General features: G+C 44.9%; 1 protein-coding gene across 1 annotated transcript in view; it reads left to right on the forward strand.

Moving 5' to 3' along the window:
* The first annotated feature begins 285 nt into the window (after positions 1-285).
* LOC144799711 (myocyte-specific enhancer factor 2B-like) overlaps positions 286-19290 on the forward strand; it is a 22772-nt gene continuing 3767 nt past the window's right edge. The window contains 8 exon segments of the mRNA XM_078671217.1: positions 286-580; positions 3572-3775; positions 5752-5880; positions 8065-8233; positions 16710-16855; positions 18287-18401; positions 19138-19238; positions 19240-19265. Of these exon segments, the coding sequence (XP_078527343.1) occupies positions 527-580; positions 3572-3775; positions 5752-5880; positions 8065-8233; positions 16710-16855; positions 18287-18401; positions 19138-19238; positions 19240-19265 (944 nt within the window). The 5' untranslated portion in view covers positions 286-526.

Below are 19290 nucleotides of genomic sequence, written 5' to 3' on the forward strand. Positions count from 1 at the left end.
TTCTCTTCCTCCCTCTGACCTCTCTCTGACCTTTCTCTTCCTCTCTCTTCCTCCCTCTGACCTTTCTCTTCCTCTCTCTTCCTCCCTCTGACCTCTCTCTGACCTTTCTCTGACCTTTCTCTTCCTCTCTCTTCCTCCCTCTGACCTCCCTCTGACCTTTCTCTTCCTCTCTCTTCCTCCCTCTGACCTCCCTCTGACCTCTCTCTGACCTTTCTCTTCTTCTCTCTTCCTCCCTCTGACCTCTCTCGGATCTTTCTCTTCCTTTCTCTTCCTCCCTCTGACCTCCATCTGCCCTTTCTCTTTCTCCCTCTTACCTTTCTCTGTCTCATGTGATTCTCTCTTGCCTCCCAGTCCTCTTATTGCCTCATCCTGTTTCTTTATGTTTTAGATTTCCTTGTCCTCCCACACTTTCTCATTCCCTCTCTCTGCCCATCTCTCATGCCCCCCACAGGTGCACATCTTTTTCTTTCTATCTCCCTGGCTTTCTTTCCCTTTTCTCAGAAGATATCTGAAACAAGACGTCCAAATGGGTCGGAAAAAAATACAGATTTCTCGAATTCTGGACCAACGCAACCGCCAGGTAAGAGGACCTCAAGCAAGGAATCTCCAGCGCTTAATTTGTAAAAAAAAAAAAATAATAAGTGCCGGGGCTCCCGTCAGGAGGCAAATGGAGCTTGCACCACACATTACCCCTGACAACGCTGCCAATGATAGTAAGAACACAATTAGTAACCATCACACTCGTACAAGTGTGACAATTAGTTCTATTCCGAACCCCCAAAGCAATAAGAATGGTTTAGGCAGCAGGAAATAGTCATTTTTTAATGTATATTAAATTAATAATTAACGGTGTTGTGGTCATCTTTAAATTAGCCAGACAGCGCCACCTTGTAGCAGACTGCCACAAGTGCAGGTGTTGACAATTAAGTGCCGGTGCCAGGCACTGGAACCACCGGCCCAAATTGAGCACTGGGAATTTCATAAGAGGGTAAAGTGCTGCTGCTCCCTTCTTCTGCTAAAGCTGAATATTTGTAGAGTTGTTTCCTGCATAATCTATTCTTGCAAGATTTTATCCTGACAATTGAAAAAAAGTTACACTCTTTATGAATTGTTCAATTCTATTAAAGATTTGAAACAATGTTGAAAAGTTCCCTGAGGACAATCTCCACCACTATGCAAGCTGTCCTATAAGATGTAAAAGTCCCAATATTAGAAATAAGAGAAAAATGAAAACTGCACTATCAGACTTATGGCAGCTGACAGCCATGGTGTGCCAAACAAATTGATTTCCCAAGATACTAAACCATACATAACTTAATCTCATTAATCACATCTACTCCTGTTCTTGCGTTACACCAAAATGGTTTATTTACAAAATATCCCTTTTCAAAAGGTTTAACTTAAAAAGCACATTACAAATAGTCTTAAATACATGACATTTTCTGAAAAAAACATACTTGTATCCAAGCTCTAAGTTTGAAACTTTAGGTAATATACACCAGTTAAACTTTACAAAATATGATTCTTTTTTTAAATAAGTGTGGGGAAAAACCTTTGTAACTGTTTTCATCTAAGTTCATTTTTAGTACTTACTCACATTTCCAAATGGCCCCTTTAGTGATCAGGAGTGCTGAAGATCATACATGTGATAATAATTTTTCAAGGACCGTACTTACTTATTGAAATAAAAGGACATAAGCTAATGAATGTGGAATAACACCGGCACTCGGACAGTCACCGCCCCTGTGCCACGGAATCCTGCTACCAGTAAGTCTTAGAGGCGTTTGAGGCCCTCCAGCGAATTTAGATATGGCGGCAGGTCTTATGCGACTCTCCCCTACCCTTCCTTTGCTTTCGTTGTCCTCATTTTGTTGCACCCTATGTCCCAGGTTATGTTTGAACTGCACTGTTCCCACACTACTTGCATACTACCTGATGTATAGACTTAGCAGCACCACTTTGTCCTTCTTGAGATATTGCCACAGGCTTGGTTGTAATTAACACACCCTGAATTGCATTGTTATGTCGTTATTAGTCAACATGTACTTTTCTGCTGGTAATTAATTCTCTCCTTTTTTCCCATCTGTTGCATGAGTGCTGCTCTGACTGTAATGTTTTACTGATCAATGTGCAAGACAAGCAAAAAAGGTTAATAAAAACGATTTAAACCAAAAAAAAGGACATAAGCTAAGACCCTGGTTGAACCCCCCCAAAGGAGGGTCGTAGGCTCTACACTACAAGTTGAAACCCGTGGTCAGCTGATTCCCAACATTGTAGGAAGGAAACTCCCTCAGAAGTGACTGCACACCCCCTGTGCTAATCTCAGTCTGTTTTAGAATTACCTTGCAGTTGGATAATTCTGATAAGTCTACATTGTCCAAACTTGAAATGCAACCTCTGCTGAAGACCAAGAGACAATCAGCTGTAATTCACCAAGGAGAACTCTGTCCTACGTCAAGTCCTAAACCCGGCGGGCTCCAGCATTGATCTATAAATGCCTTAACAAAGCTTGAGGAATCCGCATTAGACAAATTTACCAACTATGAATTTAAATATTTTTTAAAATGCACCAGTCATTATTCTGACAATCAGGCTTGGCTCCAGGGCTGAATTTGACAGCCCACTGCTGATCATCCTGGGTTCTATAAAGGAAAACTGCATCACCTAAAAGCCCTTGAAATCATTGCGTGATCAAATTTGTAAATAGTGTGCCCACCGACTGGAAATTCATAGTCAAACCACTGACGACTAGAAGTCCACCATCCAGCCATAGTTTCCTCAGATGGGGCCTTGAAAATGACCTTTAGGAAGCCTCAGCCCATCAAATCTAAGGTTGAAAAGTTTATTAAGAGCTGGCGTGTTTCCAGATGTTGTTTTGAGGGGTGGGAGGAACTTGTATTCAATCAAGTTAATGCAAAAGTGAGTTGAGAGGGACAAACCAAAACAACAGAAAGGGCAATATTGTGGAACCACAGCTGGATTTGAAACAGATTGTATATCTATTTACAGAGCATAGTATCAGGTAAACAATAAGCATACCAAGAATTATATAGTATAGAATCTATTTAGTGCATCTTCATTAGCAAACAGGATCAGAGTTTCAACTGAACTGAAATATCAAGAATGGATCTTCAAAATGAATACCTTGAAATATGGTTTGAATGACTGTATGGATTGGCAGTGTTAATACGGAAACGACTAACCCAAATGGTAATAGACCTGATCGCTACACGCACACACATATCGGACAACACTGGTAGAATAATTTCACGGAAATGGTCATATGTTACCCTAAATATATTTGGTTGTTTTACTCCTACTGAGAACCACATATTTTCCACCAGCAATGTCTTGTCTCAGGACCAATTATCACAACACAATTGTGTTAATGTGTCAACCATAGTTACAACATAGGAGGCACTGTCTCTTCTCACTATCAAAAATCCACCATTTCATGTCCAGGATTCCTGGTCACCCCTCTAGCAGATGCCCCTCTACCTAGGGTCATTGAGTGAAGCGCTAGGCCAGATGTGCCCCTTCCTGGCGATCTCATTATGTGTAATTTTTTTAGGTCACCTTCACCAAGAGAAAGTTTGGGCTGATGAAGAAGGCGTATGAGCTGAGTGTCCTCTGCGACTGTGAGATCGCGCTGATCATCTTCAACAGTACCAGCCGGCTCTTCCAGTACGCCAGCACCGACATGGACAAAGTGCTGCTCAAGTACACGGAGTACAGTGAGCCCCACGAGAGCCGAACCAACTCGGACATCCTGGAGGTAGGTGTACAGTTGGATGAGGCTGCACGCGCAATCGGGAATGTCGTATGGTACCCGCTGCGACAATCACCCAAGTCACGTTGAACTCATGTATGGGATCGGGTAACTTGGAACAGGTTAATGGACAGGTAAAAAGGCAAGAATGGTGGTAGTGGGTTGGGGACTGCAAGCCTGTCTTGATATAAAAACAAATGGTTATAAAAGACAATAAAATGGAGAAAAACAGCATTTGTCTTCTCTGGATATGAAATGTTTGCTACAGTAACTCACACGGAATACAAGTCCCTTTGGCCACAGGAGCATGTATTTTCACTCAAAAACATATGGTCAATAAGATATTACACGTTATGCATCTGCATGAGTTCTACAAGTGTACCCACACAGAGATATACAAACTCATGCATGCACATAAATGTAGGCGGTGACAATGACACCAAAATGTAAACACACACAGGAACATGTATGCTCATGTGCACATATGAAGGCATGCATAAACACAAGTACTGAAATCACTAACAGGTACACTCATAGGCACTTTCAGCACATGCCAACACATACACTCAAAACTTTAAAGATTGTGCAACATCATGGTTCTGTAGCTACCTCAAGTTTTGTTTTCTGTGTGTGTACAATATTGAGTTCACAAAAAGGTGGTGGACGGAATGCTGAACATGGTCAAATATTCATCCCCAGTCACAAATATCTGGGTTTAATCCATCATTTACTTTTGCTCACTATACCACCCCAGCCATATGCAAATCAGTCTTGACCCTGCTCCTCATGGGAATAGTCCAGCCCGGACTGTCAGTACATGTCCTCGCTGGACAGCACAACAGGCATCCTGGGACCGGTTTCAGGGTTTCACTCATCAGCCAGGCTAGCTTGAATCCAGTGGCAGAGTGAGCAAGGGACCCTCGTCTGGGCATACCCTTGGCTACTCAGGGCGGACATGGCAAACACAACAAGATGATGGACGGAGTGCTGAAACTTTTCAACCACTTACTCCCAGTCAAAAGATCTTGGGTTAATCCATTGTTCTTTTGCTCACTGCTCCACCTCAGTTTGCACCCAGCTACAAGAAGCCACAGTGGGATTTGAGAACCCTGAAGTTGGAACCCCTCCATACTCTCTGAGAGCTACCCCCAAGGTCACCCCATTAACACCAAAGCCAAAACATGCGAGTGCACCCTGGCAGCAAACAAGGGTATGAGACTCCCAATTTTCAGGGAAACTAGAAACGCAGTTCGCACTGCATCTAGATTCAGCATCTCCTCAGCAGGACAAAGGCAAAGAGAAGAGTCTGGGGATAGGGATGACCAGTCATATATATAGTTAGCAACGCCACATTTGCTACAGAAAAGGGATACCACAGGAAGGGTAATTAGAGAACAAGTGTACACACCACAGCGAAGGGATGTAGAAGATGCCGGGTGGATTGGCTATGTGCATAGGATTGTAGGTATGGCGCAACGGCCCCTATCCTGGAGCAGGTTTCAGGGTATCACCCCTCATCAGCCAGGCAAGCCAGGGTTTTAACTCAGATCTGTGACTGGGTTGAATATTTGACAATGTTCAGCATTCCGTCCATCATCTTTTTGTGTTGCTGTAGTCACCCTAAGTGGAAACGGTATGCCCAGACGTGGGTCCTGTGCTCGATATGCTACCGAATTCAAGCTAGCCTGGCTGACGAGGGGAGATACCCCCAAACCGGCCCCAAGATGCTTGTTTTCCAGCACAGGAAGGATATTACTTAGCAATATAAAGTTCTATACAGAAATTATTTTTGTACATGTATCACTGAAAGAATGCATTGCTTTTGGAGAACTTAAGATAATGTGAAAACTTCAGGAAATGTTATACTGGCTGCACCGATTTTTTAAGATGTGTAGGGTGGATGCTAACGTTGTAGAAGGGTTCTCTGGGGGAGAGATCACCATTCCACTTTCTTTAATCTGATGTGTTTCCATTCCCTGAAGACCCTCAAACGGAAAGGGGTGGGGCTTGACAGCCCGGATCTAGAAGCAGAAATGGGACTGGAGCACCTGGAGAAATTCCGGAAATTGAACGAAGGGGTGGACCTAACCACCGCTCGCCACCGGCTCTATGTAAGTCGAGGAAGTTTAAATGTTTCGGCTGCACCCACAAGAAGAACCGGTCTTTTGGGGGGAATCGAAGCGCGGGCCTGTTATGGAGGCCACAAAAAAATCACAACATTTCAAGAGATCAATACCGTAGGGAAAGCTAAAAGAATGTGTGTTTTCTGGCCACTATTTCACTGTTCTAATAGTCTATTCCCAAACCTGGACGATGTCTAGTTTTATGGAAACTCCCCTTTAATCTGCTATTGGGTAGAGATTGACAAAGAGGTCTGACGGTTCTTGGGTGGAAAAGGCACTTTGGTGGGAGCTGTTTCTATCTGCTAAATTTATCTGGGCCCATACATGGGCAGCTCATTTGCTGCTTAACTCATTCAATTATTACTATTTTCCTAATGGTATCAGCCAAGAGATTAGGAGTTAATTAGAGCAGCATTAAGTGTTTGAAGATGGCCGCCGAGTCGCCGAAGGCTTGGTCTCTCCCCAGCTGGCTGAGAGCCACCTGCCCAGCCCAGAGATCTCTTTGCGTCAGCCATTGTGGAGAAAGCACATTTGGCAAAACTTAATTCCAAACAGGCCTCCACAATGTTGAGGTGCACTGTGCATTTCTTTTTGTTGTTTTTTCAGAAACAACCCCAAAGTAGGGGGTTTATTTCTGATAAACAAAAAAGCATCCCTTCCCAGGTAGTTTTCTCCCTGTGCCTTAGGGACATTTCTTTCTTTTTGCATCGCATGACATTCCATGACATGATAAATAAGTAGCGAAAGCCCCACCTTAAACAGACCAGGGTTTCTGCTCAGTGCTTAATTTGAGCCAGTGGTTTCCGGTGCTCAGCACCGGCATTTAATCATCAACACTGGCCCTTTTCATGAGCACCAGTTAAGGACACATTGATTTACGGGGAGATTAAGTCATTTGCCCAGAAGCACAGGATGTTGAGCTCACACCAAGACTCTAACCTGGTTCCGCAGCTCCAAAGCCAGCAGCTCTGGCCATTACGCCACATCATCTCCCAATTTTCTTGGTTAGTAGTTTGTTTTGTTTTAGGCGGCGCCAATAAGAGAAATGGACTGGTGCAAGCTGCCTCCTGAGAAGAGCCCCATTACTTATTTTTTTAACAAATTAACCACCGCTTCCGCTGCTGTGACCCGGCGCCTTGTGGTGGACTTAGCACCGGTCAGGGGCTTCCTGTGGCGGAGCCGGCGTAGGCTTGTCCATACGAAACAGCATTTCCTCCACTTCTAGATGAGGCAGGAGATCAACAGGTTTGTTGGGGAGAATGGAGCTGTGTTCATTCACTAGATGTGGCCAAGTCAACAAATTAACAGGTGTAAGATAAACAAAGGTGAGCCTAGAGTCTGACTTGGCTCTAAGATCCAATGCGCGAGCCGAGCACTGAAAATGCTTGCAATGTAAATCGTGCAACATACGTCATATATACATATGATAAAGTCTCTTGAAAATTCCAAAAAGTGTATTTCTGTAGCACACAGAGGTGTTTCACTTTAGTAGATCAGATTACATCACTACATTGCAGTTATTAAAGGTGAAAACATTTTTTAAGTGAGCTTAGGGACATTCTGCCCCCGCCTTGACGACAATGACATTAGTGAACTATGAGTCAAGTCAGTTGTCCTGTGCACGTTGTTTGTGGCCTAGATTCTAGATTATACACAAACAACATTATAGTTTATAAATCAAACACAAGAGGACTTTGTGCAGCGTACATCTGAGCTTGCATATTTCAAGATGCTCTTTTATGTGATAACAAATAACTAGGAGGTGCACTAAATAAACTATTGGCCTAGGATCACACAATTTGGTCAAATGGGGAAGCCAGGATTGATACCAGGTATTCTGATTAAGCATTGTGCAGTCCAGCCACTTGATGGGTATCTCTTTCTCGCTCCTTTTTTAATTCAAGGCGCATGAGTTCAGAGAGTGTGTGGCAGGCAGAAGCCTCTTGAAAGCTCGGCTCGTCTTCGGCTCGAGCTTCAAGAGTACTTCGGGTGAGCCAGTGCCGAGCATCTGGCTCAAGTCTCGCTTGAACCTTCAGTGGCTCGCCCACCCCCAATCGCGCATGAATCGATGTGGATTCAGTTAGGAGCTATCAAGTTGAGTACTTTATGAAATTCTGAAAGTGAGGAGCTGTACCCTGTGTCCCTTGTGATAACCAGATCTTTCTTTTTCAGCCAAGCTCACTGCCCAGCCACGGACTCCCCTTCCCGTCTGCCCCGCTGACTGGTAACGACGCCGCCCCGAATGGACTCCCACCGAACTCAAGCCTTCCTCTCCAGTACAAACCTGCAGGTGCAAAACCCCCTCTTCCACCCCGACACCCCCCGGGGTCCCCACCCTCAGGTGCATTAACCTCTGATATAAGCAGCCACTTTGTGTAGATACATGTGCATGTTTGTAGGATATTTCCACTCTTCACCACTAGGTGGCAGTATTGAAAGTAGAAACCTATGCTGAGGAATCTGAAATTCAGAACTTTCACAAAGCATTGCCATCAAGAAGGAAAAAATTTAATCATTTTATATCCAAATTTCTATTGTATCTAAAAACTCCCTTAGTGTTACAGATAAAATATAGATGTGCCCTTTTATATAAAATAAAAACAATGAAATTTACAAATTAAGTAACTTAGGGGTAAATGTACTAAGTCTTCTGAGGTTCACAAATGGTCCAATTTGCAAAATCTTACAATTTGCAATTTCAACAAGCTTTCGGCATAGTGAGGGGCTAATTGGGGAGAGTGGGGAAAGGGCCTGAGGTTTCAGTGGGGCGGAGTTGGGCTCGCAGTTTGGATGGGTGAGGGAGGTGGGGGGTTGCATGGCTCGGGAGGAGGCGAAAAGGGAGGGGTGGAGGAGTGCAGGGGAAACGGATGTGAAGGGGTGAGGGGGGTGTGTACAGGCAAGGCGGGACTAGCCCAAAATGACAACCTGGTCCCGAGCATGGGGGGAACTGGAGAGTGCTGTTCCGTGGTGCAGTGAAGTGCACCGGAGTGAGCGGGCAGTCAGCTCACTTACTATGGTGGTCCCAGCATGGAGACTTATAGGTGTGAATGGGTTACCAAGATGGTGTATGCGCTTGGAGTGGTAATTAAAAAATATAGATAAAAAGGAATGTGAAAGGGCACATACAGAAACAAGATCATCTCATAGAAATGCAATAATTAGAGCTTTGGTTGTGCGGTGTGCAATATCTAAATACCCTTTACGTAATTAGGCTTTTGCCCCCCAAAAATTGTTTTTTGTAGATAATTGCCTCCAGATAGCAGTTTGCATAAAACAGAGGCAACATCCGGCCAAGATGATATTGAATGCGGGTGAGGAGGAGAAATGTGTGAAAAATTAACCTCAAGCGGGTAGGGAGAAGTGCACAGGTGTGAACGCATGGGTGGGAAGTACAAAAGGACAAATGCTACATCGAGAGGGAGGGGAAAAGCACATAATGAAAGAGTTGACACGGAGTACCTCGGAAAAGAAGTACACAAGGGAGACAGTTGGAACAAGTCCGGCGGCACAAAAATGCGGCCGAGAGTACAAAAGGACAAATGCTACATTGAGAGGGAGGGGAAAAGCACATAATGACAGAGTTAACACGGAGCACCTCGGAAAAGAAGTACACGAGGGAGACAGTTGGAACAAGTCGGGAGGCACAAAAACGCGGCCGAAAGTACAAAAGGACAAATGCTACATCGAGAGGGAGGGGGAAAGCACATAATGACAGAGTTAACACGGAGCACCTCGGAAAAGAGGTACACGAGGAAGACAGTTGGAACAAGTCGGGCGGCACAACAGGGGAAAAAAAAAATGCGGCAGCGAAATGAAAGCCTTTGCTGCAGCAAGGGGCGGAGCGGATACCTTTGAAGAGCTGCTGGAGGCACCAAGCTGGGGAACAGATGGCTGGCTTTGATGTGCACGCGCGTTTTATGTCAATGCGCTTGCGCATTGAGCTTGCTTTTCACGGGCACTGCATGAAATCGCCAGTTTGGTTAAGCTCTGGATAAGCCCCTATATTCTCGCAAGCTCGAGACCTAAAAAGGCCTTTTGGTATGCAGCAAGCACAAACTGCAATTCGGTAACATATTACCGAATAGCAATTTTGGTTTGCAACTACATATCCAATCATTATATGGAAGGGGCGTGATTAGGGCGTCACTTCCAAATTTCAATTTTAAGTGGGATCAATTTACGTTTTGTGACTGAAATCCAATCGCAAAACATTACCACAGACTATGTTAGAAAGGCGGTCCCAGGGGAGACAGAAGATGTCTGACTGACCACCCCTAGGTCCACCCCTCCGTCGAGAAGTAGCCGAGCGTTAGCGAGAGGCCTCCTGGGTGAGGGTCCCCTCCTAGGTTCGTACAGCAGAGTAATCACACCACTACAAATGGACACCACACAGGAGGATAAGTTCTTTAGGCTTTTATCAAGAATAAAAGGTTGTTTGTCTTCAGCGATAGGTACAGGCAGAGGGAGGGGTCTGGAAAGTCTCGTAAATAGGGGACAGGGTAGCGGGATAGTCTTTGTCCTGCGGACGGAAGGGATACCCTGCGCACAGCTCTCAATCCTCGAGCTGAGGGGTTCCGAGAGGGTGGGCCGTGGCAGCGCCGGCAGGCTCCACAGATGGTTCAGCTAAGATGGACCGCGGCAGCGCCAGCAGGCTCCAAAGATGGTTCAGCTAAGATGGGCCGCGGCAGCGCCAGCAGGCTCCGAAGATGGTTCAGCTAAGATGGGCCGCAGCAGCGCCAGCAGGCTCCGAAGATGGTTCAGCTAAGATGGACCGCGGCAGCGCCAGCAGGCTCCCAAGATGGTTCAGCTACAATGGACCGCGGCAGCGCCAGCAGGCTCCAAAGCTGGTTGCAGGTTTCAGGGGAAAAGGAGTTCGTCTCGGGGTCAGCCGCGACAGCATCAGCAGGGCTCTCAACTCCAGGATACAACTGCCGTCCTACTCCGGGGCTGGCCCAGATATAGGACTGGGGTCCCTTGATGTCCGGACCCTCTCGCCTGGGGGTCAGAGGGGCCGGGATGATGGTGTCCAGACACCCAGCAGGGGGGTGGAGCCAGCGCCCAGGGAGGCCGGAGGGCGATCGATACCAGGCGTCCGGGGACGACTGGAAGGCCATCGAAACTTCCCTCCTCTAAGACCTGTTGAGTGGCCACTCTACCACCCGGGGGATCTTGATGCCTCGATGTCGGGGCTTCGCTGGGGCCTTGGCCGGGGCCGAAGCCACGTGCTCGGGATGTGGTGCTCCAAGATGGAGTCGGACGAGGCCTCGTGCTTGTAACGTGATGGCCCCAGGATGGAGTCGGGCCGGTGGGGTTGGGGAGGTGCGGGTCCGCCATGTTCCAGGGGAGGAGAGCGGTGGCGTGTCAGGGGGGTTGCTCTCGTTGGTAGTTCGTGTAAGGTCGGGCCAAGGGGCGCCCGGTGTCTGATGGAGGGCCGTTGTCGTCCTGGGCCCGCCATGCGGGGAGGGTTAGGACCACGCCGTGGGGCCAGGTCCAACAGACTACATAAAGGTAGTGGTAACCCACTGGCAAACATAAAGTAATATGTAATCAAAAGTGGGCTAGCCTATTTGTATGTGATACAGGACTCAGGACTGTATGGGAAAGAAAAAGGGAAATGATTGGTTTCCTTATGAAGCCCTCACCCACCAACCTAGTTGGTGGCATACTTCATCATCGGGCCCACCCAGTGACACCGAATGTGTCCCGGGTGTGCTACAACGCCTGTGTTACAGCAGAGCAGGTATTTTACTGAGTGAGCAGTGAAGGTGATATAAAAGTGAAATGTTAAAAGCTATTCAGTGGTCCCAGTCCCCAGAGGGTTTTCTTTAATGTCTGGGCCTCTGATAGCAATAAAAAACAAGGCAATGGATGTAGGTGGAGTAACAGTTAGGGACTCCTGCATGCTGTGAGTTGTCTACATGTTTCAGCCAGGCCTTTCATTAATACTGGCTTTCCTCAGGACCATAAACTATGTGGAGGTGAGATTTACACTTATAGTGAGTGTGTGATCTAAAATGTGATGCACGCGCTAAGGTGCCATACGTGTGGGAGGGGGGGCCCTCTCCAAGCATTACTGGACATACAACATTTAGGACAAACAAACATACCGTAAAGAGTCTTAGCATGATTTGGTTTAAAATCATCATCACATGAAAACATATTTGCCGGTTGGTACATGCTAAGTTGGCGGAAAAATGCAGCAAAAAGGGAAACCGTAATGGTGATCCGTTTTGGTGATTTTACCGATATATGTGGAGGAATGTGTCGTGGACTATGTCGGGTAGGTACATTCACATGGAGAAAGTAGACACACTTAATAGGTATCCTTACACTTGCGATTTGCAGTAAATGCCCCTATGGATGTTTCCAGCAGCGGTGTTGACCCTGTAATGAGAAGGCAAGTGCAGTGTGGGCCCTTAAAACCTGTGGGGGAAAGAGTAGGGGTTTTATTTCAGCGCCTGGTTACCCTCACAGGTGACAAGCAGCACACTACAAATCCACCTTATATAATATTACATATACTTCCACGTCATTTCCCACACTTCCTTTTAATTTTTATTACAAACACTTTATAAAGAGTCAATGAAATCGAAGGCTTCTTTGCAGTGTACAAATGTAAAAGAAACAGAAATGTGAAAAAGTGACACAAAGAGGAATGAACACTGCATGACATAATACATAAAATTATTTTTTTTTAAAACACAAGTTATTTCCAATAAACAAAAAAAAGCAAATTACTGAACTATAGAAGAAACTGACCGTAACTTTATGAAGCAGATATCCAAAGCTACTTGCTCAGGTAATTCAGATTGCCACTGCCAAATAGCCATATTTACAATTACAAACTTGTCTTTTCTAATTGAGAAAAGTTTGTTTTACATGCCACAATGGTATTCTTCACTGGAAGTTTTTGTGTGCACTTAACTAATCCCAGGGGCAGGCATTGGACGTTACAGGACAGGAATGACTTGTTGTACATTTTTAAAAATAATTATTGGAGATTTTCTCCTGTTAAAGGCAGGAATAAATCTCTTTCCAAATTGAGAACAGGTGGGTAGGCTCCCAACATTGAAGGTGTCTAGGTGAAAGGTTTTGTCCACAGGGAAAATGTTTCCACAGCTGACATGACAGAACTACTTTTTCTCTCTTTTCTCAGCACTCAATGAGTGCATGTTTTCCTTGCTCTCTCCCCCATGTGCTGCTTGGCTTTTCTTCTACTTTTTTTTACCTACACCCTTCAGCGTCTCTGTCGCCCTGCCACCCCCTCCCTACTCATCGTTGCTCCCCGCCGCTCAGCATCATTGCCCCCACTCTTTCTATCGCACTCTGTGTCAAGGTGCATTAACCCCATGAGCTGTCTTCCCAGCCTAGTGGAAGTGGTCAGCGGTGACATTTGAATGTAGACCGAGTTCCCCTTCACAGACTGCAAGAGAGAAACACTTCTATGTATTCCTGCTTCTGCTTTTTCTCTCTAAAAGATGCCCAAAGAAAGTATCTCCAACAAACATCAGTGTTTTAACCGCACTTTTCTTCTTCGGAGGAAGCGCGGCAACCACACATCAGAGGTTGATTTTAAAAGGCATGCACACGGTGCCAGTGCTTAATTTGAGCTGGTGGTTCCTGGTGCTCGGCACCACCACTTAAATGTCAGCACTGGTACTTATGACAGCACACCACACGGTGGCGCTGTCTGTATAATTTTGAAATGAGCGCAACAACAATTGTTTAATAATTATTTATACATTAAAAATGACTAATACCTTCCACCCAAGCCATTCGTATAGCTTTGGGCGGCCTGGAATAGTCCAAGATGTCACCCTGGTAGGCGTCTCATGGTTAGTAGTTGTTATTGCCAGTGCAGGCAGGGGCAATGGGGGGTGCAAGCTGCGGTGGCCGCCTGATGGGGGCCCTGGCACTTCTTTTTTTATTACAAATTAAGCACTGCATGGTGCACTTACACAAAGGCCACAATGTGCAGGTCGTGCTCTTGAGTCGCATTCACAACAGAATGCAGAGTCGTCTACGCATGCGCCACATCCCAGACACCGCGCATGCGCAGAAGACAGAGACAGCGCAGCAAATAGACAACATTTATCCACACCTGCCAGGACCCTTCCACAGCTATGTAAACCACACCTTTTATAAAGGTCTCTTAGTGATGCCCCATTTTTTAAATAATGCTCAACATTTTTCACACTACCCCTATATAAATAATCTTTAGCGCCCCCCCCCACCCCTTCTCGTTGAAGCTAGAAGCCCACTCCTTGACATTATAGCATGTCAGTCTATAGGTAATGTCTGTAGAATCAAAACACAGTCAGCCCTTGCTTGTCTCATGAGAATGCCATCTGTTAGGGATTTATCAAAACACCTTGGGACCCGCCCCACACTTCTCACGGACCAGGGAACCCGATCCCTGGCTCCGCGTCTGCGCACCTGGCCCGGCCGCAGGTTACCGGCTCTGCTGGAGTCTACAGGTTTACCAGCTCCTGAGTGCATCCGAACATGACAAAGGGAGCCACGCCCAGTGTCTTACGTATTTACATCCTTTATATATTGCCAGGATGCAAGCAAACGGGCAGTTTATAGCGCTTTGACACATTATGTTATGTTGATTTGTATAGTGCACTAATCACCCGAGAGAGTATCCAGGCGCTTGGGCAGGTGTGTAGGTTTGTGGTCCCCAAGGTGCTTTTACGAAGGGGCAGGTATTCAGCTTCTTGCGGAAATCAAGAAGTGAGGAGGCTCTGATGTGTTGCACATATAAATATCCAGAATCTAAAAAAGACACTTATTTGAATTTATTTTATATTTTTTATAATTTTATATTATTTTTAGAGACCTCGAGTGGTACCATGCCCGCTGTGAGGCTCTTATCTAGTCCTCATATTGTCATTGCGTAGAGCTGTGTGTAAGTTTTTCCATTTTTTTTTATTGTAAATGTATGACTACAAATACCAGAATGTAGTCAGTAGTTACTTGCTGGAGCCGCTCCCATCTGACATGGAGGAAAACAAAAAGGTGATGGATGGAACGCGTGACATAATCTCGGTCACTAGTAACTACACGGCCACATTCCAGTCCATTGTTTTATGCCCACAGTGCCACTATAGATAGATTTCTGGCATATCTAAATCAGTCTTATTGTGGCTCCAATAGGACAATTCCAACATGACCCCTGTGGGAGTAAACACCAGCAAACCCTGACATTGGTCAAATGGAGCTCTCTGTGGGGTCAGAAAGTGCAAACGATTAACCACACACGGTGGACAACTGGACTGTGAGTTCAGGGTCTACATTGTGAGCGTTTAAATTTATTAATGGATATGGCAGACAAGCGTTTTCAGGCCCTTTTCTGCCCAAACCACATATAGTTCTTCCATACCTGCATATTTTTTCTTTCAATTAACCATCTCCTTGCCTTGCACAATCAAATTGTGCGAATGGCGCGGAGGCTCCAGGAATGACATTAAAATCATGAGACGCGGCTCTGCGCTGTGTTCTCCGGAGAAGTCGTTGGATCCGCTGAGAGAATTTAAGAGAATTCCCGACCATCCACTTTGTACCAAAGTCCTGGAGAGATGAGTGACCCGCACTCTTGAGTCCACCAGGATTCAGGAATATCGTCAATATCTCAAAATAGGGGTGCTTTAGGGAGGCCAGTGGGGGTATCAATCACAAATACATTGGACACATGTTGTAAATAGTCCTGGATGAAATTTTAGTTATTCAAGAGAAATGTGTTATGCGACATTTCTCAAAGTTTCAAATAACGCAAATTCACACCATTTTTTTTCATTTAATCCTCAGAAATGATGGAAATACTGAAATATCCCAATTTTTGCTAATAAGTGATATGTTTATTCCAAAGATTGTAATTGTGAAATTGGAGTCCGTGAACAAACTATTTAAAAAATAGGCTAAACATATGTACAGCATGTTTGCCATTAATTAAATAACAATTAAGCTAACTAACTTTGCCTCTAACCGCGTCTCATTTTCCTCATTTGAAAAATAAAAATGAGCTTTCTCCAATTCTTGTGCTGTAAAATAAGCTCTTTAGTAAGGGGTCAATTGTGTTCCTTCCATCGAGACCCACGGGAAGCAAAAACAGTGCAATTTAAAAAAAAATGAAAATAAATCTATGAATGAGCTATTTGATAAAGTAAAGTGATTTTGCACGATTATTCTGCATTTGTAAAGAGAAATTTATAAAAATTGATGTTGACCCCTACGTCATTTTTTTGTTCACACTTTATAGCTTGTTAATACCGTTTAAAGAGAGCAACAATGGAGCAAATTCATTTTGCTTGATGCTTTGCTGCTGTGCAAACTTCATTTATGTAGTATGCATGGTTTGCTTCATTCCCCAACACGCAGCACAGATTCTGTTTCTGCTTATTTGCGCTAGTGAAACGTTTCTGTAATGTGGCCCTAAATGTATGGTAATCAACATGCACAGGCACCTGTCCAGCATGCAACCCTCAAGGTGTACTGGCGTAACGAAAAGTGAGGGGGCCTCCATGCACGGTACTTAGGGGGGCGCCCTCCGGGCTCAATCAGGAGCTCTCCCGGCCAGAGTTCAGTGCTGAGGGGGCCCCTTGGAGCTAGGCCCCCCCCCCCCACCGCGTGGGCTGCGGGGGCCTGTGTTACGCCCCTGTCAAGGTGGCCAAGATTCTGTTTACATTTCACGTGAAATTCACAAGCGTTTACACAACCCTCATTATGTGTTAAGAATAGCTCAGGTGTGAGAGTGCTCCACCTCCCCTTCGATCCCCACTTCCCTCTCTCACACATGTTTACTGCTCTTCCTTCAGGTCTTGGTTATCCCGCAGTCTCCCAAAGTAACCTGAACCGCTCCTTGCCCACAAAGAGCTCGCCGCCTTTCTACCTGGGGACAGACAGCAGCAAAGTAGACCTGAGCAGGAGCCTGTCCGGCTCCCGGGCCAACCTCACCTCTGCAGTAAGTAGGTTGATATGTTGTTTGATCATCCCCTGCAAACAACTTGAGTTGAAACCATGTGTGTGTGTGTGCTTGTGAAAGAGAGAGAAAAAAGAGTGAAACAGGGAGAAAGAATATATATATACATATTTATTGAGAAAGAAGGAGGAGTGGAAGAGAGAGGGAGGGAGAAAGGAAGGAGTGAAAGAAATTGAAAGATAACAAAAGTTAAAAAAAGAGGAAGAGTGAGCCCTTCTGCTCAAACCTCCCTACAACCTTTCTTACTCCCTTATTATGCTCAGCCCTCCTCTTCCCATACACCAGTGCATCATCATGAAAGAATGCTACACATTTGATGACATTGAATAAGGATGTCCAAGGTTTTTGAAAAACAGAGGCCATAGAGACCAGGCCAAAGGCATTTAGAATATGTATAAGTCCCCATAGGGGTAATGAACACAGTAAGCTTTGTGAATCTTCATGAACATAAATATGGTGATAGACTATTGCCACATCTAGAAGGGGTGAAAATCATAGCCTCAGCAAGCAACAAAAGTATTTTAAAGATGTTCAAAAAGGAATATGTATCCACATTAACCTCTTTGTTTAATGGATTAAGATCAATGCAGAGATGTATCTCTCCATTTGTTTTTTTGGCCACAGTGATTGGTGTTAACCATTCTGTTGTTTCAATGAGGTCTAGAACCCACCTCACAGAGTTTTTTCTAGTTCACTCTCACTCCTTTCTGCGCCACAATGGCTTGTCTCCCTACCTTTGATACCACTGGAATTGCATGTATTTTCAGTTACACGTTATCAGCTTTTCACCCCTCAGCATGTTCACCACACTTTCCTTAGCCTCATTTCCTGCATTAGCAACATGCCTAAATTATATGCTCTGCCACTGATAACAATAATCGTGTGATCCCTCATGTCATAGGGCTTCAAAACATTGAAGTTCACAATATATATCTTGATTTGTTCAAATGCATTTCAACACCCTTTCGTATATACAAATTTGATATTACTTTTCATCAACACCCTTAAGTCTCATGTTTTATCAGATAAGTGATACACAGATTTGGCATAGTATTATGCCATAATTGAAGATGTGACCTTGTTTATGATGTGAGAGGTGTCCAGAATCTGAAGCCCTTGGTTAATATCCAAGATCATGGCCTTATAAGATAATAGACCATAGGCCAAGAACTCTGACACATAAAGGGAGGTAATGGGCCTTTAGTATGTGTGGTGCTGGTGATTCAGAAAGGATGGATTAAGGAACATGGAAAAAGGCTGTAAACCCTATCAGCTATCTTATTTGAAGTGGATAGTTTGAGATTGATCTCATTGTCTTTGAAAGACATGCACTTTTGTTACATGTTCTATTTGGTAGAAATAAAAACAATATTAAAAAATGAAGCTCCATTTAAAATGTTTCTCTATCTATAGCAGAGATCCCAGTACCCTGGTCTGATGACAGGAAGTCCAGTGGTTGGAACAGGAAGTGGAAGCCTGCCAGGCATGGGGTTGGGTGGATATTCATACTTTTCTACGGGATTATCAGGTGAGTGTCTCCTCCAGGAGCTATGCATGGTAAGTCCGAACGGCAGGTGTGGCGAACACATTTTATTTGACTCTAGACTCTATGATGGTCTAGTATGATCCCCTCTATAAGGCAGTGAGCAGGGTGACTACATCCTGGCGCTTACAGTGTGCCTGGCTTGCATGAATGTTGAATGTGAGCTTCCGCTCTGTGTTTTTCCATTATTGGTGTTTCTTCTTTTTTTTTCTTTGTTTAACTAAGTTTGAACTCATAGTCAGGGCCACAGGAATTATGTTGCAACGAAGGACCAAGTTATGTGGCAGGTTTGACTATTTTATGTGGCAAGAAAGGCTAAATATGCGGCTGTCTGAGTAAAGGTTTCACCTTACTAGTACGGGTTTAAAAGCTAAATACCGCAGTAAGCATAAGAAAGGGGACCAGTCAACTTTTGCAAAGGGCCTTCCACTGCACTGCAATACATGCCGATGCATTTTTAGTAACTTTTGATCTGTTTGAGTAATAACACATTTTATTTTGGTTAAAATCTGAAGATTATGTTATATGGGCAAATGCGGCAAATCCATAATTATGCAGTAAACACTGCAGTCGAAAAAAATTGTATAAGAGTATAATACTAGAACACTGCTGGCAGAGGCATATGATTTTATTCCTGGACACCAGAGGGAGTTTTGTACCTTAGGGTGCTGCTCGGCCCGACTCCCCATAACACACATACATATATCCCTTTCCCTTGCAGACTACTTGCACCCGGACTCTACCACTCCCTCTGGATACCCCCCTGTGGGCCCTCAACAGTCCAATGCACTGGCATCCTGGCAGCATCAGCATGATCCCGCGCCCCTCCCTTGGGCTCACACCACACAGGTAAAGATTCTTTGTAGCGCCTTGA

The sequence above is a fragment of the Lissotriton helveticus genome, chromosome 12, assembly GCF_964261635.1.
Source record: "Lissotriton helveticus chromosome 12, aLisHel1.1, whole genome shotgun sequence".
Taxonomy (NCBI): Eukaryota; Metazoa; Chordata; class Amphibia; order Caudata; family Salamandridae; genus Lissotriton; species Lissotriton helveticus.